Below are 27272 nucleotides of genomic sequence, written 5' to 3'. Positions count from 1 at the left end.
CCCCGACCCCTCACAACGCCGCTCAGAAGCTGTGTGGCCCCAGCTGGCCTCAGAGATGTTACACAGATACTGCAGGACCGAGTGAACGCAGATCAGCACCATGGACAGTTCCCCATGAACAACTCTCTCTCTCTCTCTCTTTCTCTCTCTTTCCCCCCTCTCTCTCTCTCTATCTCTCTCTCTACCTCTCTCTCTCTCTACCTCTCTCTCTCTACCTCTCTCTCTCTTTCACTCGCTCTCTACCTCTACCTCTCTCTCTCTCTCTACCTCTCTCTTTCACTCTCTCTCTACCTCTCTCTCTTTCACTCTCTCTCTCTCTATCTCTCTCTTTCACTCTCTCTCTCTCTACCTCTCTCTCTTTCTAACTCTCTCTCTCTCTCTTTCCCTCTCTCTCTCTCTCTACCTCTCTCTCTACTTCTCTCTCTCTCTCTCTCTAACTCTCTCTCTCTCTTTCCCCTCTCTCTCTCTCTCTCTCTCTCTCTCTCTCTCTCTCTCTCTCTCTCTCTCTCTCTCTCTCTAACTCTTTCTCTCTCTCTCTCTTTCTCTCTCTCTCTCTCTCTCTCTCTCTCTCTCTCTCTCTCTCTTTCTCTCTTTCACTCTCTCTCTATCTCTCTCTGTGCATGAAATAAAGCAGGGTTATCTGTCTCTGAGAGAAACAATTGCCTTCCGCCTGCAATGCTATTATGGTGGCAGACAAAAAACTTCTACCACTTAATACCGTTTAACTTCAATGCTTTCCTGGACGCATTCAGAGCAAATGTCACACCAAAATGTTTTGTAATTCGTCCACGAACAGAAGAAATATTGTGACGTGCAAATCTCCAAAATGTGTTCTTACTTCCTATACTCTAACGCAGAAAGGTTTTTCACAGGTTGCGTGATAGACCTGCAAAAAATCTTGCATACGTCACCGGTGGTGGAACTCATCCTCTCCTTACGTTTCTCCATTCTCTCAAGCAACATGAAACGATAAACCACTAGATTTGGGGACTGAATTCAGCCAGACACACATTGAGAGGCTTATTTTGTTCCATTGATTCAAAGAGGAGAATAAAGCTGTGCATTTACGTTTGTGAGTCTGTGGAGTGGGTCTGCACAAAGAAACCTGTATCGTTCTAAAGAAAAGGTTTCATTACAGCTACAATTATGCTTTGTATCCTTCTACCAAAGTACATGCAACCATTGAGAAAAAAAATACATTTATCATTGTATATTTCAACAGTCTGGGTATAGGCATAGGTACATAAAACGTAAGTCAAGCATTTGATCTATTATTCTTGCCCAATTCAAATATCTCATCGAAAAAGTACAAATCAGTCAATCTGTGTGTTTCTCAAAACGTCAACCTCTCAATTTCTATAGCTGTATTAAATTCAATAGTGTGCAAATCCTGGCTACTTCTCGAAGACGTGAGGTTTGTGTTTAGAAACACATGGTCCCAATAGCAGGCACTGCTTATGACGAACATCGGCCTATGATCTCTTCAATGGGATAAAGAATACATTTGTCGCGGATGACATGAGTTCTGCTTTTTGCGTTACTTCCATCATGAATGTCAACCACTAAGGTGGCCCTTTTTTTGTGACACAATGACCTTCCAGGTCTAAACGGTGTGCCTTCAAAGCCTCTCTGTGGGTTCTCCAATAAGAAGGTGAGATCTCTGTCCCTTTCTCAGCAAGGCCATTCTGCCTTTACATGCCGTCTCTTATAGCCTGTCCGTGGGACCCACCCAGGTTGTACAATGAATGCTGAGAAAACTGACAGGTCGTATCTTTGCATTGAATGGCTCTGGCTGGAAGCGCCGTTGGGGGTGCGAATTGCACTCTCAATGAGCGTGTCCATCCAGGTGTTTGAGGCCAAATGCTACACCACCATTACAGCTCACCACGAGATGAAAAAAAGCCAATAGCCAACATGGGAGGTGGTGCGCCGCTGGGTCGCGCACACTCTGTTGGTACTTCAAACGACCCAGGCAGCCAAAGCAAGCCGGATCAGAATCCACCCTAGTGATCTGTACTCTTTCGTGCCTTCCTTTGTTTCCGAGAAACAGTGGGCTCGATACTTACAGACAGCGCTCAGTTGACAAAACCCTTCAGCAAACCACCACTCCAGTCAAGGCCAATTACCGCAAATAAGGTTGGACCTTTAAAAGAAATGAAAAAAAAAAAAAAGCGAGCGAAAACCGCCCACACGTGTGCCCACCCACGGTGGCCTCTTGGAACGACTGTTCTCCGTCCAAAACAGCCGCTTCAGTTTGGTGGTAATATACAGCTCAAACTGTTGAGAAACACCAAACCCGTGTTGATGAAAGATGTATGCTGCTGAGTTGTATATGGGGGATAGAGGGAGACACGCTGAAATGCAGGCAGGCTGGAGCTGCTGTCAAAACGGTTGTTTGTAGCCCCATGCGAACCGTGCTTTGGGGAAATAATAAACTGTATCATTAGAAGCCCTGTCATTCAACCGCATCCTTTGTGCCAATTCTTGACTGGCGGTAAACACAGACTCCCAAGCACGGACAGACACACACACACACACACACACACACACCCCTCCACACACACACACACACACACACACACCCCTCCACACACGCAGACACACACACACACACACACACGCAGACACGCAGACACACACACAAACACACACACTTGCATGTCACACATAAAATGTCACACTACACTCATGTGAGTGTGACACGCAAATGAAAAAAAAAACACCCTCAAAATATGTATTTCATATATCCTAGTAATTACGTAGCCTACTTTCTCTTATGTAATTTTATTTGGCAGACCTACTACAACTTAGTTATTCAGCCTTTTATATTGCAACAATTGTGCCCTATTTTTTGCAATAAACAACTACTAACTAAATAGGCCTAATTAAAATTCCAGCAGGCTATCATTAACCAGCTCTTTGGGGCTGATTCTTGTAATTTTGGATTGGCTACTGCTGTAGGCCTGCTAAAATGTCGGTTACGCCACGAGCAGCTTCTCGCCAAATTACCGAATATCAAACAGATGAATATCAATAATAAGCCATAACACAAGACACATTTTAACCAGCCATCGAACTAAACATCCAGACGACCTCGTGATTTTCCGAGGACTCGGAGCTCGTTCTTGTTCGCGAGCCGAGCGTCGCCGGTGCCACACCCCCTTCTCGCCGGCGGTGGTGGTACGGTCCATAGATGCTGTTATAGCGGGACTGAATCTCACCAGTTACAGCATCACCAGTCTGCCTCCCCGGGTTCAACTGCGGCTAAACGCGCCACGGCCGTGCTCACTGTCACAGCACAGCAACGCTGGCTAGTGTACCCCCCCCCAACACACACATCACTGCCGTTAACAGCAGTCGTGTACCGTTCCGTATCCGCATTTGAGCAGCAGAAACAGCGCAACGCGTCTGGAAGGCAGCGCAGTGGGCAGCCCTCACGTTATCGATATTTAGCAGCAACCACCGTGATTCAAGTGTTCCAGCAGGGGAATTGAACGTTCTCAGCATTTGCAGGTTTCTCTCTGCATGGGATTGGACTAAAGGAATGGCTTTCCGTTGGGGAGGTAAGACGCGTATGCTGTTTATTACATTTATTTGTCGGCGACACTGTGGCATGTTAGCTAAACTGGTTGGTTTTGAGGATTTGGAGGCGAAACGTTTGCAGAGAATGGTTGTTATCAGCTGTTTAGTACTGTGTAGAGAGGATGTGTGTGTGTGTGTGTGTGTGTGTGTGTGTGTGTGTGTGTGTGTGTGTGTGTTGTATGTGTGCGCGCGCGCGCGCGCGCGCATGTGTTTGCGCGCGTATATATATATGTGTGTGCTTGTGTGTGTGTGTGTCTGTATGTATGTGTGTATGTATGTGTGTGTGTGTGTGTGTGTGTGTGTGTGTGTGTGTGTGTGTGTGTGTGTGTGTGTGTGTGTGTGTGTGTGTGTTTGTGTGCTTGTGTGTTCGTGACGGCGTGCATGTGTGTGTGTGTGTGTGTGTGTGTGTGTGTGTGTGTGTGTGTGTGTGTGTGTGTGTGTTTGCCTGTGCTTGTGTAGGCGCGCGTTCGTGTGTGCGTGCAGTGTGTAGTGCACTTACATTTAATTTGACGCTCCTCATTTGAAGGACTGGGACCTACCCAGACTGCCTGCTTGACAAACATTCTGATGCAAATCTATGTGCAAAGGAGCCGGTCCATATCCTGGCGATACATTCATTCGAGGTCAATATGTGTTGAAACCTTGAGTTTGTTATGCACGATGTTGGTCTGCCCAGTCCATCTCCATCGCCACTAAGGTAATGATGCCAGTATTGTGCCGTTAGAGATACAGAGCCTATATTGATTTCTCTGAGCCTTCTGTCTTTCAACGTCAATGTAGTCTACGGGTCTTGTTGCCTATTTATACCATATCCATAAACAGGCAGGCACTCCATAATAAGATATATTTAATAAGTCCACCTTATGGATCTGGAAGTAAGAATATTTAAAGACGTCCTCGTTGCGACTTAAATAATTTTAAACCAGTGATATATTGGTTTTAATGTGTGGATGATGCTGCATTTTATCCAAGGACGAGTAGGCTAATTATTTATAAACTTATTAAGCTGGTAGTTTTACATTTATGGTAAATCCATTGGATGTGTATATGCAACGCCAGGAAAACAGTCAACAATAGCAATTGTATTTTAATAAATCAAAATTATTGTTAAGCAACAGAAATGCAGCAGGATGGATATGGTCCAATAGATTTCAAATATAGCCCTCTGCACTTCTACTTTCATGGGTTCTTCAAAATAATCATCTCTAGCAAATCATCGATGGCATGTTTCCAAAGAGATAAACATTTTGTGGTTAATAGTCTGACACGATCCATCCCTTAAAATATCCTTAGTAGCTCATTTAGAGCTAAAAAAACAAAAGCAGCAATAAGAAACACATCTGGTGGATACAAATGCATGCAATTAAAATTATAACGTATATATTTAATATCTCTCAAAATGTAATATCATATATTAAATCTTGATCTGGAAGGCCTACAGCCTTATTGAACCAATAGTCCTCACATGTCCGTTGCTTTAAGGTTTAACCAGCATGCATTTGTGCATTTGAGCAATACCTATTCCATCCACTTTGAAAACATTAATCTCTTTCCAAATATAACTTTACACATACTGAGGAAGACGAGGGATGCAACAATAACCTTTTCCTTAAAACGAGAGCCAAAGCTTTTCTCTGACAACGTGGATCCTAATGGGGCCCTATGCAGTAGAATGGGTCTTCTGGCTGTTTCTCTCTGTGATATCGCCTGTGTGGTTGCCCTACCTGCCTCTGTTCACGATGATGCGGGAAGTGGGAACCATGCTTAATTCTTCCCTGGCTTGGGCGTTATTGATAGTGATGATAAAAAGGCAATCTGTCGCCACCGTTCGTGATTAATAGAGAGCATCTGTGCATGGGGTTAGGTAATACACACACACAAACACACACACAAACACACAGGTCATTTTTGCTCCCCTTTTCTGCCCCAATAACACAAGTATACACACACACACACACACACAGGTTCTATCTCTTGTTCCTCTTTCCCCCCCAATTACACAAGTGTACACACACACACACACACACACACACACACACAGACACACACGGTTTCTATCTCATGCGTCCCTTTTCCCCCGATAACAGAACTACACACACACACACACACACACACACACACACACACACACACACACACACACACACACACACAGGCAAACACAAACAGGTTATATTTCCTTCTCCCTTTTCCCTCCAATAACGCATGTACACACAAACACACACAGGTTATCATACTTCTCTTTCCTCTTGCTCAGACATGTGCAATAGGTGCAATAACACACACACACACACACACATGCACACACACACGCACACACACTCACGCACACCCACACACTCACACTTGATGTATGAAGGGGTTTGTAGGGTGGAGTTGATGTAATGCTACTTTCAATTCCCCAACTAAAGCATTGATGTGCAGGTTACCATAGCTTGGGGCTTCTCATTCTGTTCTTTTATTTCTTTTGTGGAGTGTGTTGTGAGCATGTGTGTGGGTGTGTGCGTGTGTGTGTGTGTGTGTGTGTGTGTGTGTGTGTGTGTGTGTGCGTTTGTCTGTGTGTGTGTGTGTGTGTGTGTGTGTGTGTGTGTGTGTGTGTGTGTGATGGAGTGAGTGAGACAGAGAAAATGTGTTTTTGTACGTGTGAGCTTGTGCATGTGTAAGTGTGTGTGTGTTTGTAAGCTAGTGCCCATGTCTGCACCTGCTTCTACACGTACGCCCGTGTGTGTGTGTGTGTGTGTGTGTGTGTGTGTGTGTTTGGTGTGCTTGTATTTGTGTGTGTCTGTTTGTGTGTGTGTTTTGGGTTGGATATTTCTGGTCTTGCATGACACATAATGCTAATGCTGCGCATATGCGATAAACAATTGATCAAGTGCATATTTTAAAATGGCACACTCATTATGGTTACACGTTAACAAATTATAAACCAGTGCTGTGAATTGAAATGTCATTTCACCAATTACAGGCTGTGCCCACACCCCTGGTGTTACATTGACATTTCAGTCAAGTAGTCAACCAGTGAACAGGACAAATGAATCTGTTCGAATTTAAACTTTTTTTCGTTTTTGTATTTTTATTTATTTTCCTATTTGATCACAGCCAGTTTCTACCTATTACTGCTCGGCAGAATAATGGTACTCTTTGCTGCAGTAATTATCCCTTCCATATCCTTGTCCGTTCATTTAAGCACCAGCATAGTTGTTATTTGGGAATTACAAATGCCAATTCCAAACAAGCACCCCCAGCCCGGAAAAAAACAAAACAAAAATAAGGACTTGTTGGCTTGGGGTCGCATACTTGTTTTCCCAGACCCCAGTTAATCCGTATTTTTGGTGCTAGGTTGTCGGGGTGCTGGCGTCTTGCCTTGCTGCTGCCTGTTCATCTCCTTGCGGTCTGTCAACAAACAAGCAACACACAAACAGGTGTCTTCAAATGGCTCTGATAGCTCTTGTTTTCCAGTGGTTTTAGTCATTTTGCATGGCCTTTGGACTGCTGTGGGAGACAGGGAGGGGGTGGTGGTGGTGGTGGTGGGGGGGGTCTTTTCGTTATCCAGCCGTGCATTATTTATGATATCTCATTCCAGGAATGCCGTAGGCTTGGGCAATGTGAAGCTCCTCCACACTCCTATTGAATCAGTCAAACAATCTGCCCTGTTGAACTCAATTTCCCTAATGAAATCTGGGCAGGGGGGTTAGAAATTAGTGACAGGGGTGTTTTGAAATGCGTTTTACCCTGTTTAAAGTGCTGATAAATAACACTTAGAGATATAGTGTGTGTCAACATTTGGCTGGTAAATATCAGGGGCCAGGGGAATATTTTTCTTTCACCCCATACTCTCAGACTCCCTTTTGCAACCTTTTCTGTAAAGTCCACCTCAATCTCTCTCTCTCTCTCTCTCTCTCTCTCTCTCTCTCCCTCTCTCTCTCTCTCTCTCTCTCTCTCTCTCTCTTTCTCCAACTCACTTCCTGCAAGTGGAATGAGCAACTGGATTCCAACTCCAGTTATTAATTTCACACTCAAACCAGATATTCTACAAGTAATGGCTACCAGACACTCAGTAGTCATCCACATGTACGTGCACACAAACACACACACACACACACACATACACACACACACACACACACACACACACACACACACACACACACACACACACACACACTGTTATTGAGTTTCACATATTGGCATTCCTGTTGCATTTATGAGGCACTAGCTCTAGGACAAATACACTAAAATAGTCTAAAATCCTCTATTACTGGGAGATGGAAAATAAACATTGTCATTGAGCCTGAGTGCAATGTCACCGAAAAAGCAACAACTAGATGGCAAACTGTTTACTGCTCTTTTATCAAATTAATTGATTGTATTTGTTCGTCACAATAATATACATTGGACATAATGCGAGTAACCTTTGCACTGATCAATGGACATGACCTGATGACTGGTTATATTATTATCAGACACAATAACACAATAACAAGTGCACTAATTCCTTAAGTCTCTCCATAAATTACCTCATATGGAAATATAATACAGATTATTATTTTCTCTTTGCGTGACATTTTCCATTTGTGCTGTGTGTTTATTTGTTTGGATTTGCATGTCTGTGTACGTGTGTGTGTGTGTGTGTGATATGTGTGTGTGCGTGCGTGTGGATGTGTGTAAGCCTATGGGCTGATGTGTGTCTGGAATGCTTTAATTCTATATTAGCTTGTATTTTTACAATGGCGCTGCAAATCCCTGGAATATAATGTTATTTTATCTTTCATACAGACACTGCTGTTGTATTCAGTGCTGTAACCCAAGCACTGGTTCGCACTCAGTTAGCCATGCCACAGAAAGGGCTCTGGCTCACTCTCTATCTATCTGTCCCTCATTTTCTCTCTCTCTCTCTCTCTCTCTCTCTCTCTCTCTCTCTCTCTCTCTCTCTCTCTTCACTCGTTCTCACACATGTGCACACACACACGCACACACACACACACACACACACACACACACACACACACACACACACACACACACACACACACACACACACACACACACATAGACCCCGAGGGTTTCTTCCTTTAAAGTTGTTGGCTTTTGCTCAACTGGCAATGTAGCTCCCCATTCTCTCTTGTCTTCTTCCATTGGGCTATGGGCAAGAGTCATGCACTATATGCACTCACAAAGGCAATGGAGTCACAATTCTGTTGGGAAAATTCAATCGCAGCCTCAGACTCTTCAAACTCGTCCTTTATCTTTGTCACATTGTCTTTACTCCTCTCTCTCTCTCTCTCTCTCTCTCTCTCTATCTCTCTGTCCCTCTCTTATCTCTCGCTCTCTTTCTCTTTCCTCTTTCTCTTGATAGGGGCTCGAGCATCAGAGACACTTAAATCTTGGTAGTCAAGAAAGACCACTCTGCCTCTCTTCAAAAGAAGAGATTAATTTGTCAAGAGGAATGTAAATGTGTGTATTTTTTTGTGTGTCTGTGTCTTTGTGTATATTTCTTGTGTATGTATAGTGTGTGTATGTGTGGATGTGTACTATGTTTCGTGTGTGGTAGTTTCATTGAGTAAGTGTGTATGTAGCCATATGAGATTGTGTGTGTGTGTGTGTGTGTGTGTGTGTGTGTCTGTGTGTGTGTGTGTGTGTGTGGGGGGGGGAGTGATAAGTTCAAGGCCCTACAGCATAGGTCTTTGGTGGACGTGATGGTTCACAATGTATTCTGTTCAATGGCCCTTATAGTCTTCTGTTATTTGATTGAACAATAGACAGATTTTTCAAAGAACAGGTGGACAAGAAATGCTGACAGAATTCAGCATGTGAATGCACTGAACAAATTCAACCACACGTGCACAGACATGCATGAACACCACAGAATTGGCAGGGACATCACTCTTTCATTCTTACACACACACACACACACACACACACACACACACACACACACACACACAGTTTCTCTTTAAATGTACTTTATACACAGTACACAGTGCTCGTGTAAAACCCGCAGGGACAAATTTCTCACTGCAAAATCAGTTATTAATCAAGTCATTGGACAACTTTGGAAGAAGAAAAATCAATTTTCCTTTCTTCCCCAATTTATTACTGCATAAATTGCCCTTGACTTTCAAATGCACTTCTTTGTGCGATGTGTCAAAATAATTAAGTAAAAATCTATTTTATTTGCGTTGATTTTTTATCCTGCTTTGGTTGACATAAGGGACAAAGGGGAGGGCCAGTGTAAGCCAGTTTTTATCGATGGTCGACAAGGAGAAGGGCAAGATTGCTGCAATTCAATTTTGGTGCAATCAATTCTGTATTTAGATAAAGAAATTATATCAAATCCACAATCTGTTAAATTGTCTATGAAGACATCATTTAGAACATGCAATTAAAATGCTCAAGGATTTTTGGTTATTGATCTACTTAAATTCAGTAATAAATTTGTGGGCATTCGTAAGCAAATATATAAAATACAAATATGTAAAAAAACAAAACTATTTTGACCTGCACTTTAAAATGAAAATATAGAAACATGAAGAGTTCATTTCATTTTATGACCTGGCTGTGAAATGAGTTATTTAGCCACATGAAATACAGCAGTACTATTCAGTACATATGTTCACTTTCATATGGTTCTCAATTCAATATTCATTCATACCACTGAAATGCTGTGTCATAAAATAGAGTGATTGTATACTGTACATCTCTCCGACAAACCAGTCTGTCTTTTCCCTCTTGACTGGTAAATAGCCTCATGTGTATCAGAAATATTCACAGCTCTGGTTTTAGCTGATCATGAATTATTAACATCCGGAAAAGATGAATAGCTTTAAAACTTTATTTGATGTCACACAGCTATGGGGCTCATATGTACAGTCTGTATTGCTGTGTTATAATTCTTTTTATGTGATAGAATAGAATGGAAGAATTGAATAAAATGTTATAGTATAAGCAATGTTTTTTTTCAAATTTCTACGATTGTCAATATAAACAACACACAAAAATGCAATCTCATTTACAGATTGTTTCCTGGAAAAGTTACATGAAAATGTAATCATTGTTATCATACATTCAAATATATCATACCTTATTCAGTATTACACTGGGGCTCGGTTCCCCTATCTTTCTTCTTGGGAATAATCAATTGTTATTTATTTCTCTGGGCTGAAAGCATTCTTTTCATGACTAAGTGAGAGAAACACATTTTATTTCAGGGAGTTAATTATTCTCAAGCGGGGAAAACAGTAGTGGAAAAGATATACAATAAATATCCATAGAGTCCATGATATTTGAATAACAATTAAAAAAAGACTGTCCCAAATGACTCATAATAATCCCTGTGTAGCAATTTGCGCTATTGATTCAAAAGTAAAAAAAGAGTTGAGCACTGACTCCAGACTCACTGAACTCAGACAGGCAGACCTTCAGCTCTGAAAGCAACCAGTACAATATATCAACAATAGCCCCTTTCAATCGAAAATAGGCCTACCTGCATCTCTGGCACAGTCTCAGCACAACAGCTGTCTGGGAACCTTGAGTCAGCCAGCATTGATTTCCATCCCTTTGCATGGTGCTGCTAACTTAGCACACAACTCTAATTAAATGCCTTTGCACCATATAACTAAACTCAATATGCTAACTTAACACATGTTGCTAATACATGCCGCTTAGCTTAATGCCTTGTGCTTACTAATGGCATGGGATTAACTGAAAGAAACACTCTAACTAAAAGGATGTTGCTCACTAATTGCTAACTAAACGAATGACTTTAACTAAATGCATGACACTAACTCAACCCCTAGAGCTAACTAAACGCATGGTACCGACTAAACCCAACATCAACACGCTAACTAAATGTATTGCGCATAATAACACATGGTGCTAATAATAAATAAACCCAAAACATTAACTAAACGCATGGTGCTGATTAAACCCAGAACACTTAACTCATGAGGCTGACTAAACCCACAACGCTAAGTAATGGTACTAAGTAAAACACAAGGTGCCAACTGCAGTGAGAAGCAAACACTACTCTATCTCACCATCAGCTCACAAAAACAGTACAGTGCCAAGGCTCTTTTGTCCCGTCGAAGTCTAGCTTAGGTCTTTGAAGAGAGCGAGTCCATCTTTTGTGTAAAGCAGTGTTCTCTGCAGGTCTGATTAGCGCACAGGCACACAGTATCTGAGTCGGGAGCCAGGCAGGGAGAGAGACGACGTGGAAAGGCTATGCTAAGCCAAGAAAAAACTGATCCGAGGTTGTGAATGAACCGCCGGGAATGCTTGTGACTCCCGGCATGGTCATCCATTTTATATTTCACCTCTTACTTTCCCTTCACATTTTTATATTGTATTTTCTCGCCAGACTGCTCTGCTTTTGAAATGAGTACATGGGAGATTAGTCTTGCTTAGCATTGAGAAATAAATTTGTTCATGCCCTCATCGAAGTGTCGATCTCGTTAGCCTCTTGACGTATTCTCTCTCTTTCTCTCCCTCTCTCTCTCATTTTGCATAATTATGATGTTCGTGGGGCTACCTTTTAATTCACTCTAATCACTATGTCCAGTAGCCTTGGATGTCAATTTCAGTGATTGATCAATTAATTCTGCATGTCCAAAGCGGCCCACTTGCTTGTGTGCGTGCGTGTTAGGTTCAAGTGGTCAACTGCATTATTGAAAGCGTATTTTTTTAATCTAGCCCTGGCTGATGCAGAGAGCTTCAGAAGGCTACCAATCTAGATTATTGGTTATTTGGTTTATTATTGGAATTATTTACCACACAAGCTAGGGTTGACCACATCAAAGGCATGTTTTAGGTCCCATGATTGCAGCACATCTTTTTCTGAGCACCTTCGCCTTGCTTCAATTGATCCGCTCTGGCGCTTCAGGTGGAAAATCACCTCATTACAGATTTTGTCAACTGTCTAACACATTTAATTTTGGAAAAAAAGCTTGTTACATGTTAAAAATAAACCTCACAGTAAGTTACTCTCACAAATCAACACTGTAATGTTTGTGTCTGAACACAGATGCCTCTCGATCACTCTTGGGTGTATAACACAAAGTCACCTCTACGATGTTGAGCTAAGGGCTAAGGCGCTAACATGGCTAATTGTCATATAAACCATAAACAAAGCACAGAGCTGCAGCTGTTTTCTTTCAGTGCACAAACACTTTGTCCCAGTGAATCCCAGTGAATCCCAGTGCCACGCAATGGCAATCCTGCCAGAAAAAAACAAACACTAACTATGTGGACACTGGCCGTTAATCACGCTATAGAGATCACGCTATATTTTAAGTAGATTGTCTGGTTGCGCGTGTGTGCTATGCTTATGTCTTTGGGGCCGTTGTGTGCCTCTGTGAATATAAATGTAGGCGGGAGGAGTCTTTTAATGATGGTGTTTTTGGTGCCTCAGCTTTGCCCTGGACTCAGCAGAGGGCTAAGGATCTGAGAGGGGAGAGATGGCTGAAAGGGCTTGGAAAGTGCTTAACTGGACAGTGAGACAGAAGCACCCTCTGAGGCACGGGAACAAAGCTAACCTCGGCTAAGATGTTCAAATAAAAAAAAAAAATGAAAAAAAGTTCCATGCAAAAGTTTTTTTGGAGCTGTTGGTTGGAGAGCGGTCCAAGTGTGTGGGCGAGGATGGTGCTCGGGTCTGATGGTAACGCGGCTGAAGATTGCAACGTTCTGAGGACGTGGGATAAGCCCTCTGACCAGGACTCACAGCCAAATGTACACACAGTGGCCTTGTACACACACACACACACACACACACACACACACACACACATACGCACACACACACACACACACACACACACACACACACGCACACACACACGCACACACACACACATACACACACATAAACAAACTGTATAAATGAAGGTTTTTGCAAAAGAAAGTACACATTATACAAGTTTATTAATATTGTACAGAAAGCTGCACAGTGAAGGACATCCACACATACCCCCAGTCACTGAAGCACTCGCACACATACACACACAAACATAAACAAACATAAACAAACATACAATGAAAGACATGCGCACACACACACACACACACACCTAAACACACTTAAACAGACCTAAACACAAGCATTACCTCTCCTGTCACATTCTCATTCAGCCATGAACATTCATGGAAACCTATTGTGGCCGCCAATGTTTTCTGCAAGCGGTGCTTGAGTTCTAGAGCTCCTTGCCTGTCAGTTCCGTATTTTACTGTAACCTTGTCTCCGTTTGTGCAGTGAACGATGCGGGGTCGAAGGTTGAATCGTAGGACGCTGCATCAATGCAGAACCATTGTACAACACAATCTTTATTGGCCCTTCTATTGGCTGTGTGGGTGTTTGAGTGTGTTGTTGATCAAGCATTGTGAATACTATGAGTGTGTGGGAGCAAGGGCATCCATATGGGCACGCCACAGTCTTTAGTGAATGTGTCTGAATGTGTTGATCATAAATTGCTATCATTGATCAGTACGTCTGTCCGTTTATGTGTTTGCCTTTTTGGCTTGGGTGTGTGTGTGTGTGTGTGTGTGTGTGTATGTTTATGTGTACGTGTGTGTATGTGTTTGAGTGTATATGTGTGGCGTGGTGTGTGTGTGTGTGTGTGTGTGTGTATGTGTGTATGTGTTTAGTCTATATGTGTGGCATGGACTGTGTGTGTGTATGTGTGTATGTGTTTGAGTGTATGTGTGTGGCGTGGTCGGTGTGTGTGTGTGTATGTGTTTGAGTGTATATGTGTGGTGTGGTCTGTGTGTGTGTATGTGTGTGTATATGTGTTTGAATGTATGTGTGTGGCGTGGTCGGTGTGTGTGTGTGTGTGTCTGTGTGTATGTGTTTGAGTGTATATGTGTGGCGTGGTGTGTGTGTGTGTGTGTGTGTGTATGTGTTTGAGCGTATGTGTGTGGTGTGTGTGTTTGTGTGTGTGTGTGTGTGTGTTTGTCTCTTTGTGCGTGTGCTTTTCATGGCGAAATCTGAATTAGCAGTCAGAGATTTCAGGCTCGCTCAGCTGTGAAAACGGGGGGACGTGACGAGGCCTCCACTAGCCACCTCCCTCCATCATTGCGCCCTTATCCGTCTAATTAAAAGCCCCTCTATCGTGCACTTCACCATCAGAACCATCCCTCACTCTACCCCACATTGTGTCCTCAAATCTCTGCTTCTCTCCTCCATCTCTCCTTCATGTCTCCTCTGTCCCCCCCTCCATCTCTCTATCTCTCCTCCGTCGCTCTATCTCTCCTCCGTCTCTCTATCTCTCCCCCGTCTCTCTATCTCTCCTCCGTCTCTCTATCTCTCCTCCGTCTCTCTATCTCTCCTCCATCTCTCTCTCCCCCGTCCCGCCTCTGTCCCCCCTCCATCTCTCTGTCTCTCCCTCCTCTCTCCCTCCTCTCTCGCCCCTCTCTCCCTTCTCTCTCCCTCCTCTCTCCCTCCTCTCTCGCCCCTCTCTCCCTCCTCTCTTCCTCCTCTCTCCTCCCTCTCTCCCTCCTCTCTCCCTCCTCTCTCCCTCCTCTCTCCCTACTCTCCCCCTCCTCTCTCCTCCCTCTCCCCCTCTCTCACCCTACTCTCTCCCTCCTCTCTCCCTCCTCTCTCCTCCCTCTCTCGCCCCTCTCTCCTTCTCCTCTCGCCGTCATTCCGTTCCGTTCTCCGTTCCTCACCGTGTGCTCCGTTCCGCGGGCATATCAACGGGGGGGGGGGCGTGGCAGCTCCCGGTGGGAAGGTGGTGTGTTTGGTTGCACTTCTTTCGGGGATGACGTAGGTACAACCAGATCCTCTGACTGGGGGGGGTCCTTGGGGGTCCTTTTTCTCGGTAGCGTCTTGAGGCGTCTCTGTCATATGCCAGCAGAACTGTGGAAGAGCTGACCGGGATAAGATAGCTTTTCAAGCCCCCCTGCGTCTGAAGTGGCGTCTCTCGTTGACAGCTCATTGTTTTGCCTCGGAGGACCACCCCACCAGCAACCACTACCCACCCCCCCCACCCCCCCAATCCCATTCCACCCCTCTGGTCTTTTAGATGTGTGTCTGGCTACAGGCAACACCTCAATACCTGGACGTGATTAAGCCATCAGAGCGGTAAACAAAAACAAAAACAACAATCGCTTCGTTTGCATCCTCGCCGCGGCCTTGCTCCGCGGACGGCGTGCAAACAGCTTCTAGTGCGATATTAATATTCATTCCTTCTGTTCTTTTATTGTCATTTGTCCGGCTCCCGTCGGCCATGTTGAGCGACCGGGATTAGGTGGTATCCTCCGAGCAAACTTGTTTTTCCAGAAACGTGCGGGGTAGGCTAACAAGGAACGAGGCGCTCTGCACTCAGCGCTGGTCTCAGAGCTGTTGTGAAAATGAGAGCTCCGCTTCGTGGTGGAAATGCATTTGTAATCCTATACCGCTGTATCAATATTCGGAGAAGCTAATATTATTGGTTGCCACTCCACTCTCGCCTTTCTTTTTGTTTATTTACCAATGTGAAGTCAATTTCGTTCCCTGTCTCCCCCCTCTCCCCCTGCCACCCCTGAATCCTCTCTGCCATTGTATGTGTCTCGCTCCCTCTATATCTCTCTCATCCCTCTTTCTATATCACCCTCTCCCTCTCCCTCTCTCTATCGCTCTCTGTCCCGTCCCTACACTCCCTGCTTTCTTTATCTCTCTCCCTCCATTTCCCTCCCATTCTTCTCCCATCTCGCTCCCTCACTTTATCATTTGCACTTTCTTTCTCTCTCTCATTTCCTCTATCTCCTCTATTTGTCTCGTTCATGCCCGTTCCATTAAATCTGCAGCTGTTGCCTCTGTATTCTGCGTTTGTCTCCCATGTGATATTATCATATTCATTTGAAAGCGGGTGTGACGTTTGGGTGCTCCGTTCATTTATCCATTCATATATTTGTTTATTTATCTAGGTTATTTATCTTATCTCGCTATTGGACAATGATATAAGTAGTTTCCCACATTTTGAGACATTTTTTTAACCCTTTGACATATTATCCCTTACTCCATCCCGTCTTTATATAGCCTGAGACAATACAAAAATATAAAAGTTTGATAAGTATATGGATAGCGCCATTTAAATTATCATTGGGGAAGGCCTTGGGGAGTGAGGCCTATTACTTATTGCAATTTGAGGACCGTATTGTCATCATATGCATTCCCCTATGGAACCACGATGGGTGTGTGTGCTTGTGTGTGTGCTTGCATGTGTGTGTGCATGTTTTGCACGTGTTTCCGTGTATGCGACTAGGTAAGGGAGCACTTCAGTGGAATCATAATTCACAACGCAATGCTTGCAGCACACTCTTTGTTGTCACTTTGGATTAACTTCAGGTTATTGCGACCTGATGATTTATAGATTGGAATGTAATTCAAAATAGAATCGTAGCAAAAAACACACAAACATACGGTTTGTGTGTAGCTGATGGACACAAACGCGTGGGTAACACATTCAAGCGCCTTGTTAACTTTACCATCAATATTCAGCGCGTGCTCTTCAGACGTGAGTGTGTGCATGACACCATCCTATCAATAAATGAGCGCCACACATAAGCATACGGCGCATGTATGATGCTTACATGTGTAGGTGGCACCACATCAATCTTTGAAGCTTTATCTATTTCACATGATCTAGTCTGTATGGAGCAGGTGATAAGGGTCCACATCTACGGCCTCTGAAGGCCACACAGATGCCTAATCAAGCCGTAAAACCCGGCTCTATGGGTCCGGAAGGTAGGTAGACCCTCACCTTTACACATTCCGGAGGGATGATGAATTTACTATGAAGCACCAGGTGTGGAATCTGTACTCCACATCCTGCTTGGTAGCACTCAGCAATCCCGTGGACATTTCCAGGCCAGATTCCCGGCACTTGCAAATGAGGCTGCTGTTGCCATCCCATGCCTAACAATGCCTGCGAGCTCGGCACGCAATTAATGCTTGTTTCTCCTTCTCCGCCGGTGGTGGTGGTGGTGCTCAGGTGGCGCATGCCTTCTCTCCCCCAGCGAACGCCTCCGTGGCTTGTTTGAAGTGAGCTTGGCTTTAGGAAACAACCTCCAGGTTTTGACATCAAACCCGAGTATCAAGCCCCCTAATGGGCACCCCACTGTGGGCTAGAATTAGCAGGAATAACCCCCTGCCGGCAGGCTTAGTCCTCTACATGCCAGGGCCACGGAGGAAGACGCAGAGGGCGGAAGGCGGATAATAAGGAGCAGGGAAAGGAAGGAAGGGAGGGAAACCAACCGCAGCCGCCGAGAGAGAGACGGGACGGGCGGTGGAAAAGGAAGACGCCATGCAAATGAAGTGAGGTGGAGCGAAGTGGAGGCGACAGAGAGAGAGAGAGCTACAGAGAGAGCTACAGAGAGAGAGAGAGAGAGAGAGAGAGAGCTACAGAGAGAGAGAGAGAGAGAGCGGCAGAGAGCCAGAGAGAGAGAGCGGCAGAGAGCCAGAGAGAGAGAGACAGTGAGAGAGAGAGAGAGAGAGACGTAGAAGGAGAGGAGGAAGAAACGGAAAGGGTACACAAAAGAGCGCTGTATTACCGGAAGAAAAGAGGCAGGGTACACCAGTGACTCTTTCTGTCTGAACATGGCAGTATATCAATAAACACGCTGTACCCTGCCTAAGCTACTATAGGTCTCGGGAACCCGAGCCTTTGTATGCACGCGTATGAATATCGGCCCGGTGTGTGTCTCCCTGCAAACACGGCATCACGTGTGCGCCCCCACTGTGCCTGTGTGTGTGTGTGTCTGTGTGTGCGTGCGTGCGTGCGTGTGTATAATAAGAGCACAAACGTCACGTCACGCCGCGTGTGCATCGAGACTCACGCCGCGTCCACAAGCTCCGCATCGGTTTACACACGCTGAGAGCAACATCGCTTGCCCTGTCGACAGCGTGGCGTGCTTTCCTGCCCCCCGCCCCCCCAGCCCCCCCACCGCGCCCGCTAACACTGTGACAGGCGTACGCAAAGCGGAGCACACCGCCTCTGTAGAGAGACAGACAGCAGTCAGCGCCGCCGGTGCCTGCAGGCGCGCTCAAAGCTCCCACATAATGTATACAAGTATTCCCCCGCCAGCCAGCCTGCCCCAGCCCCAACCCGTCATCCACCTCCACGCCACTGTGAACGAAGGGGAAGGTGACACCAGTCAATCCGGCTCTGACAGAGCAGACTAAGATAATAGCGGGGCTTTGATATCCGTGCAATATGTCCTGTCAGTCAAAATGAAAGCCGCCCCTGATTACATGAGAGCTGCAGCGTGCAGCGCAGTGTCAGCTGGTGCGGCGGACATGTTGGACATCGTTAGGGGTGGGGTGGGGTGGGGTGAGGTGGGGACGGGGGGTGCGACTGTGTGCAACGGCTTCGATTGGTCACGGCTCCCGGGTCTCATGCCCAGCTGACCGTTGCCAGGCGACTATGGTGGATTTTTTTCTTTAACGCTCAAAGCCGCGAGAGTGCAAAGTGAATGGTTGTAAAAGATGGGGGAACTTTGATTGTGTGTGGGCTGCTCAGAGGACCGCAGGGGGTGAAGGCGGGTGAGCGGTGTTTGGGTGATTTTTCTCATTTTATCCAAGCCTTCTAGTGTTGCGGGCACAGTAGGATACTCCTCTGTATATATTGTGTTTCTTGTTTGTGTGTGTGTCTGTGTTAGTGTGTTGTGTGTTGGTGTGTGTGTGTATTTTCAAGTGGATGTGATTGTGTGTGGGTGTTGGTCAGGGTTACTGTGCGTGTGTGTGTGTGTGTGTGTGTATGTGTGTGTGTGTGTGTGTGTGTGTGAGAGAGAGATTTTATGATGTGTATTTGTGAGGGTTTGTAAATATGTGTGTTTCTGTGCGATCCCTATTATTACGTGATTATGTGATTTGGTCTATTGTCTGTAAGGATTTGCATGACAGGGCATTTGCGTGTGCGTAAGTGAGAGAGCGTGTGTGTGTGTGTGTGCCAAGCATTTGGGGAACGGGGGCGGGGTGGGGGGCAGGGTTGTGGGTGGGGGGGGGGGGGGGGGGGGGTGGTCCCTAGCCCTTGGCTAGGGAGCAGGAGCCTTTCAGGTGGAATAAAAGCATTACTGCAGCGGCAGAAAGGTCAGCTGTAAAGTTGTATCAGACCGCTGGTGATCACCCTACACAGTGGATCTCTGAGGTACTGAGCAGGCACGCTCTAATGGCTTTGATATATGGACTACAGGAGTCCCTGAAGAGGTCAATACCACAGTACTTTGTCTCTATGAGCAATGACCCTCCACAGCTCCATTTAGAAGCCTTATATCCGCGGGAAATAGGCTGGAAGGGCCTCGGGCCGTAGGACGCATCAAAATGACGGAAAGAGAAAAGCTGAAAGAGGAAAAAAGAGCAGGGAAGTGATATGAATGTGTTTCGTAATCACCCCGCCCGTCCCTATTCGTGTACCAATCAGTCATTAGTTGAGAGTGTTGGCAGTTGAAGTGAGAGAGAGATGGAGGGAGGGGGGGGGGGCGTTCGATCGGAGGGATTCGAATGGAAGTGGAGGATGATGATCTGATGAGTGCGAAAAGAAAACAGGGGTGGAGCCAGGAGGGAGAGACGGGGGGGGGGGGGGGGGGGTGAGGGTGTGGATTGGAGGTGATGGCGGTAGATGGGAGAGGGGGGGGCGGTCGTCGCGAGGGAGGTCTTGTAGCGCTCACGTCTCCCAGGGTCGTGTGCCATCGATCGCCGCGATGGATCATTTACAGAGTGGAATGGCCACGACAGACGCGGGGCTCGGCTGCAGATGTAATGTTACTCATCCTGTTTGGCGTCCGTGGACAGACACCGAGAAGAAAGGGGCCCATCACTGCAGCCTTTGGAGAGAGAGAGAGAGAGAGAGGGAGAGAGAGAGAGGAGAGAGAGAGAGAGTGAGAGAGAGAGAGAGAGAGAGAGAGAGAGAGAGAGAGAGAGAGAGGGAGAGTGAGAGAGAGAGAGACGCGATATCAGCGTGATGGCAGCCGGGGCCCCCGCGCTTCACTTTCGCCAAACGCATTTTTCAAACACTTTCGGAAACACCACGCCCCCCCACACACGCACACACACCCTCCACCCCGTAGCGGCATGTATTGATTGGATGCTAACCTTTGCTGTGAAATATGAAGGGAGTCAAGCGGTGTTCATAAATGTGCCGTGTAATTGGGGACACGCTGAGGCTGCACTATAGTTCCACACTGTGTTCAATAAGTTGACACGCGTTTTAGCCTACTCCGCCCATCCTCCTTACCTTGCCTCTCTCTCTCTCTCTCCTCTCTCTCCCTCTCCCCTGCGGCTCTTTTACCTCCGCACACCTCCACCCCTTCCTCCCACCCCTTCCTGCCTTCCTGCCGCTCCCGCCCCCCCCCGCCCCGCCCCGCCCCCTCCCCCCCCCACAGAGGGTGCAGTATGCTGAGGCTGTGTGTGCGCCGCTTGAGTGCTTAAGTCGAGCTGCCGGGTCGTCATGGAGGAGATGGACAACAAGCCCTACCAGCCGCTGTCCAAGGGCCGCCATGAGATGGAGATGTCCTACACCAGCTCGTCCGACGAGAGCGAGGACGGCCGCAGCCGCCCACCAGCGCTCCTACGCCTCCCGGGAGACGCTGCCCGACTACGCCCACGAGCTGCGTCTGACGCTGGGCCCCGCCCACCGCGAGCGGCAGACCGGCTACAACCAGCACCCGCCAGGTACGGTACGCTACGCTGCGGTACGCTATGGTACGGTACGCTACGGTACGCTACGCCACAGTACAGCACGCTATGGTACACTACGGTACGCTACGCTACGGTACGCTATGGTACACTACGGTACGCTACGCTACGGTACGCCACGGTACAGTACGCTACGGTACACTACACTATGGTACGGTACAGTACTCTACGGTACGCTACGCTATGGTACAGTACGGTACGCTACGGTACAGTACACTACGGTACAGTACGCTATGGTACGCTATGCTACAGTACGCTATGGTACGCTACGCTACGGTACAGCACGCTACGGTACGGTACGCTACGGTACAGCACGCTACTGTACGGTACGCTATGGTACGGTACGCTACGGTACGGTACGCTACAGTACAGTACGCTACGGTACGCTACGCTACGGTACACTACGGTACAATACTCTACGGTACACTACACTAAGGTACGCTGCGCTACAGTACACTACACTACGCTACGGTACACTACAGTACAGCACACTATGGTACGGTACGCTACGGTACAGTACACAATGGTACGCTACGGTACACTACACAATGGTACGCTACGGTACAGTACACTATGGTACGCTACACTACGGTACGCTACGGCAGCCATTCTCAACCTTGGGGTCCCGACCCCAATTGGGGTCGTGAGATGATTTCTGGGGGTCGCCAAATCATTTTGGAAAAATATAAATGTATTTATTTATTATTATATTTATTTAATTTTTATCAAAATTAATGTAGCGTCCGACCGGACGTTAGAAGGACGACGAGCGGTTGGGCTCAAACTGGCGTTTTATTACTCAAAACCAGTTACTGTCGGCCGTAACTACGCCAGAACAACAACAACAAACCTGTCCACTAGTCTCATGTCTGCCCTTCTCATTCACACATACAGACACCAGGGCTGTCAACGAATATTCTAAATTCAAATATATATTTGAATAGTTTTGAAAAACAGACATTCGAAGGTGAAAATGAATATTAGAATGTGGAAAAACACACACCCCCGGCTGTCTGCTTTGCGAGTGGGTGACCAGAACACTACAAGACAACAGACAAGAGGCAAGCGACAAGTCAAGCGACAAGAGTCGGGACCTTAAATTGCTTGCACAAAACTCTCGATCAGCACTCAGCATTTGTTTATTGTTGTTCTTTATTTGAACCAGTATGCGCAGAGAGAGTGAGGGGGAACGAGAGAAAAAGAGACCGAGTGAAAGAGTGAGCAAGCGAGAGAGAGTGAGCGAGCGAGAGCGAGGTCTGCGGTCTTGGCCATTAGTTCATTTACTTATGTTTGTGTAGGTAATATGTTGTCAAATATGTTTCAACTTAAATCAACTACCTATACAAGTAGTTATGTCTCGTTGTATTAGTTTGTCCTGTTATTGACGTAATGCGCGTCATTGATATAATGCGCAAATATAGATATTCGAATATATGGGTTTTTTTAGAGGGAATATTTGAATGTCATTTGACAGCCCTAGTGTGTGTGTGTGTGTGGGGGGGGGGGTTGCGACTCAAAAAGGTTGAGAACCACGGTACAGTACGGTACAGTACAGTACACTACAGTACAGTACAGTACGCTACGGTACACTATGCTACGGTACGGTACAGTACGCTATGGTACGGTACACTACGGTATGGTACAGTACGCTACAGTACAGTACGCTACGGTACATTACACTCAGTGTGGTTTAGTATGGTAAGGTTCAATATGCTACAGTAAAGTACGCTACGGTGTGGTTCAATATGGTAAGGTCTATGTCTATATATATATATAAATATATATATGTATACTTCCATATATATATATGGTTGTAAGATTGGTGCAGCAGGTGCATGGTGCAAACATAACATACACAGCCTCTCAGACACACACACCACACACACACACACACACACACACACACACACACACACACACACACACACACACACACACACACACACACACACGCGCGCACTGACATTGGGAGCGTACGTTCATAACAGACAGAGCTTGGGCGTAAGAGGGCCTGTGTGAATTACCTATTACAGTCCACAATGAGCCAGAAGGACAGTCGGAGGCAGCCAATTACCTCTCTTCCATGGAGGTGATATTTCTCTCCCACGGCTAAACTAGGTCAACCCCAAACCTCTCTGTGGCCTCACCTGGGCTGGAACACAATGCTTCATTTCATCCTCAGACAGCCGAGGCACGCGCACACACACACACACAGACACACATACACGCACACACGCACACATACACGCATGCATGCACGCTCAGTCCCATGCGCACGTGCGTACCACCGTGCATGTGGGTAGGCAACCGCAGGCGGGAAGGAGCACTCAGAGGCACACACGTTACGGACAAATCCATAAAAACACACACACACACACACACGCATATACACACTCACACACAGACACACACACAGGCACACGTGCGCACAAGTAAAGAGACACAAATACACGTGCATTCACTTACACACACACAGACGGAAAGACCGGCCTAATGTGCATCTTGCGTCGCTCCCGTAAGATTGCTGGGGAATTACTAATGAGTCATTTCTTAGAATGAAAGAGAAAGTAAACATACACACACACACACACACACACACAAAAACACAGGTGTACACATATTAACACCTTCTCACAAACACAAACACTTCTCACAAATGCACACCCAGACACACACACACACACACATACACAGACACACACTGGTACACATATAGTCAAACGCATGCTTAAACACATATACCCCCCCCATCCCGCATGCACACACACACACACACACGCCGGCACACACATACCCATACAGTGCCACAAAAAAAGCTCGGGGGGGGGGGGGGGGAGAGAAATGGGCCAGCCTGTTCGGTGATGGATGGCTTATATGCAGGTCATGTGTGGAGTTAAGAGAGAGGCTGCTCCTCATCTGAGGCAGGGTGCTGGGCAGGGTGCTAGGTGATCAATAGACAGCCCTCCTCCTCCTCTCTCTCTCTTGCTCTCGCTCGCTCTCTCTCCTACTCTCTCTCTCTCGCTCTCTCTCCTACTCTCTCTCTCTCTCGCTCGCTCTCCCTACTCTCTCTCTCACGCACGCTCGCTCTCTCTCTCTCTCTCTCTCTCTCTCTCTCTCTCTCTCTCTCCCTCCCTCTCTCTCGCTCTCTCTCTCCTCTCCCTCTCCCTCTCTCTCTCTTTCCCTCCCTCTCTCTCTCTCTCCTTCTCTCCCTCTCCCTCTCTCCCTCCCTCTCCCTCTCTCTCTCTCCCTCCCTCTCTCCCTCCCTCTCCCTCTCTCTCTCTCTCTCTCTCTCTCTCTCTCTCTCTGTCTCTCTCTCTCTCTCTTTCACTCTCTACTCCTGTGCCCTCGGACCTCCAGCCTCCAGCTACTCAGCACGACCTGCCCACCAGGCTAACAAGCAGCATTAGCTATTCATAACGCTCACAGCGCCTGACAGCTTGGCCACTTGCCGAGAAGAAAAAGAAAAAAGTAAAAATCCACCTCGGGGATTTGACTCTTCCAATGCCACATTGTTATCGTTGACTTTAGTTGGCTTCTCTTTGAGCATGTGGGCCATTGTGTGTTTTTTTGTTATTTTCACGCTTAAAATGGCCGATCCATCTGCAGCAGTTGACGGGAATCATCAGGTTCTCTTGAAGTTGAAAAAGATTTTGAGGGCCACGGAAACAAGCAAACCTCTAGCCTTTTCCCTTTCACCGTTTACTCAGCAAGCCTTTTTTTTTCTCCTCCTCGTTTTCTCTTGAACGCCCCTGTCACTCGTGTCAGGGGCTGCCACAGTGCGACGTGCCAATGAGATGTGCCCACCCTGCCCCCCCCCCCCAAAACAACCCACCACTACTCCCCCCCCCCACCCCACCCCAAAGCAGCCGTTAAGACGTCAGCGGCAGACTATTCTGCAAAGCACATCTGTTCGTCTTTCTGCAGTGGGGCTATATATAGTATACCCTACCTAAGTAACCAACTGTTAAGGGGGGGGGACATCGCCTCCAGTGACTTTTTTAATGGATTATGGTGTTCTGAACAAGAACCGTGCCCATCCTCTGTTACTATAATACCCCGTCTGTTCTGTAATATTTTCTAGTGGGTTCCTTAAAGCCCCTTTCTCTGTGCCTCTCTTGTTTTTCCCATTTTCCCATTTTCTTCGTGTCCTCTGCCTCCTCTGTTTATCCGGTCTGAACAACAGCCCTTATTTACTTTGTCTAGTTCTACTACTTTTTTTTTCTTACACTTTCCAAAACATTGTACTTTTCCTCCAATGCACGTCTTGTGTTGCTCCTGTAAAGAGCAGTGGAATAGCTAATGAGCCATTTCATTTTAGAATGCCTGTTGGTAGAAGTCGATATCGCAGTGGGTCGATAGAACGGATAGGTGCTCTTGTATCATATCAAATTTGAGCTTAATGCTGACTTTTTTCTATGAGAAAAATAGATTATGTCGGTAATAAATTAAGTCCTTTGCTATCATTTGACCATAACAACAAATTAAACGAGAGACCAAAGACAAAAAGTGTACATGTGATAGTGCTATTTCCTGCAAAGGCCAGGACTAATTTGCCGAAATGAGAAAGAGGAGGAGAAACCGACAGGGGCCGGACGAGAAGGAGGAATAGAGGGTGATGGAGAAATGGAAAGAGAAGGAGAAAGAGCAGGGGAAAGGAGAGGAGCCAGAGAAGCTGAAAGATAAATAATGAGGAACAGGAGAAAGAGGAGACGGAGAAGGAGAATGATCAGGAGGAGAAGTAAACGATAGCTTAGCAAAATAATAGGGAGCTCTGCAGTGAGAACACACCATGGATCCGTGTAATGATGATTACCTTATGATTGCGTTTAGATCAAATGTATCCATCAACGTTTTGTTTTATACGACACGTTGCACACACTGAAATTGAGTGTGTGGCGCATCACTCGGGGACAGGGGGAAGAAATAAAATAATTTAACCGGATGAAATGCTTAGGTGAAGATTGTACAAAGCAATGAAATAGCACTCAGCGGTTCACCTCGTTTTGGGGGATTTGCAACCTAACCTTTTTGCTCAAATTACTCTAAATCTCTCGATGTTATGATAATAAGTAAATTGTCGTTACCAACCGAAAAACGCAATCCATACATTTCGAAGGCCCGGGGTTTTCAATTGCACTACACCATTTTCCCTGCATAACATCATTGCTTAGTGGAAAACAGAAGCCTTTTGCAATTCCCTATCTGCAGCCAATTTTGTCCAAGCAGTGGTGGTTAAGTGGTGAGTAGCCCGCCTCGCTGTGATTCCAGCAGAACCGTGCGTGAGCCCGAGTGGGCCTTGACCTCATCAGCCAGGACCCAGCAGGAGATATCTCTGGTCAGTGAAGTGGTCAGCAGGTCTAAGGCTTTTAGTGGAGTCCTCTGGTCCCTGCTCAAAGGACCCTCCACAACACGACTATTAACCAGGCCTCGAGAATCCTTTCAGCTCTCTTCTATACATCCTTTAAAAAAAAACAAAAAAAACAGATATACTGCAGCACTCTCCAAAATCATTGGCAAATAATTTCATTTATGACGGGCAATCCATACAGATAGCATAGGTGTGAAAAGTGAACAAAAATAATCTACATCATACTGCCTCTGGGGAAAATAGGGAGGCTCTATTGAATTGAATTGAATTAAATTGTAACCAGAGGACTTGCGTAGTGTATCTGCTGTTCTCAGATAACAGGTGGATGCTTGGCATTGGAGGCTGTTCGAATACTTGAAAGCATATGAGGTTCAATTATTCCCCCAGTCTGAGTCAATATTAATAAGGTTTGATCTTTATCTGATCCCTTTGGCCTACCAAGGAGAATAGAGTTGAGTTCAGAGCTCTGTTTGAGCAGCAGCTCAATACATCTCTGGCTCAATGGTACATTGTGATGTGGTTTCAACCGGAAGAGTTCATTGAAAAAGATAACTCCCACAAGATCTCCATTTTGTTTTTGTATTTTTTCCCCACCGAGGTGTAAGGACATTAATCAGATCGGTTAAAAGGCTGTCTCCTACAGTCATTTGGAATACTAAT

At 46.1% G+C, this 27272-nt stretch overlaps 2 protein-coding genes across 2 annotated transcripts in view; one reads left to right on the top strand and one right to left on the bottom strand.

Annotated features, from left to right (window-relative positions):
• The window catches only part of LOC311344800 (rho guanine nucleotide exchange factor 9-like), a gene marked incomplete at its 5' end in the record, with an annotated part of 95014 nt that extends 77601 nt beyond the window's left edge, over positions 1-17413 (bottom strand). The window contains one exon of the mRNA XM_084469139.1: positions 17345-17413. Within this exon, the coding sequence (XP_084325265.1) occupies positions 17345-17413 (69 nt within the window). The remainder of the gene's footprint in view (positions 1-17344) is intronic.
• Positions 17414-20996: 3583 nt separating this feature from the next.
• The window catches only part of LOC311344798 (teneurin-1-like), a gene marked incomplete at its 5' end in the record, with an annotated part of 147131 nt that continues 140855 nt past the window's right edge, over positions 20997-27272 (top strand). Inside the window, 2 exon segments of the mRNA XM_084469138.1 lie at positions 20997-21101; positions 21103-21220. Of these exon segments, the coding sequence (XP_084325264.1) occupies positions 20997-21101; positions 21103-21220 (223 nt within the window).

The sequence above is a fragment of the Micromesistius poutassou genome, assembly GCF_964030765.1.
Source record: "Micromesistius poutassou genome assembly, chromosome: 6".
NCBI lineage: Eukaryota > Metazoa > Chordata > Actinopteri > Gadiformes > Gadidae > Micromesistius > Micromesistius poutassou.
This window is presented reverse-complemented; position numbering and strand designations above follow the sequence as displayed.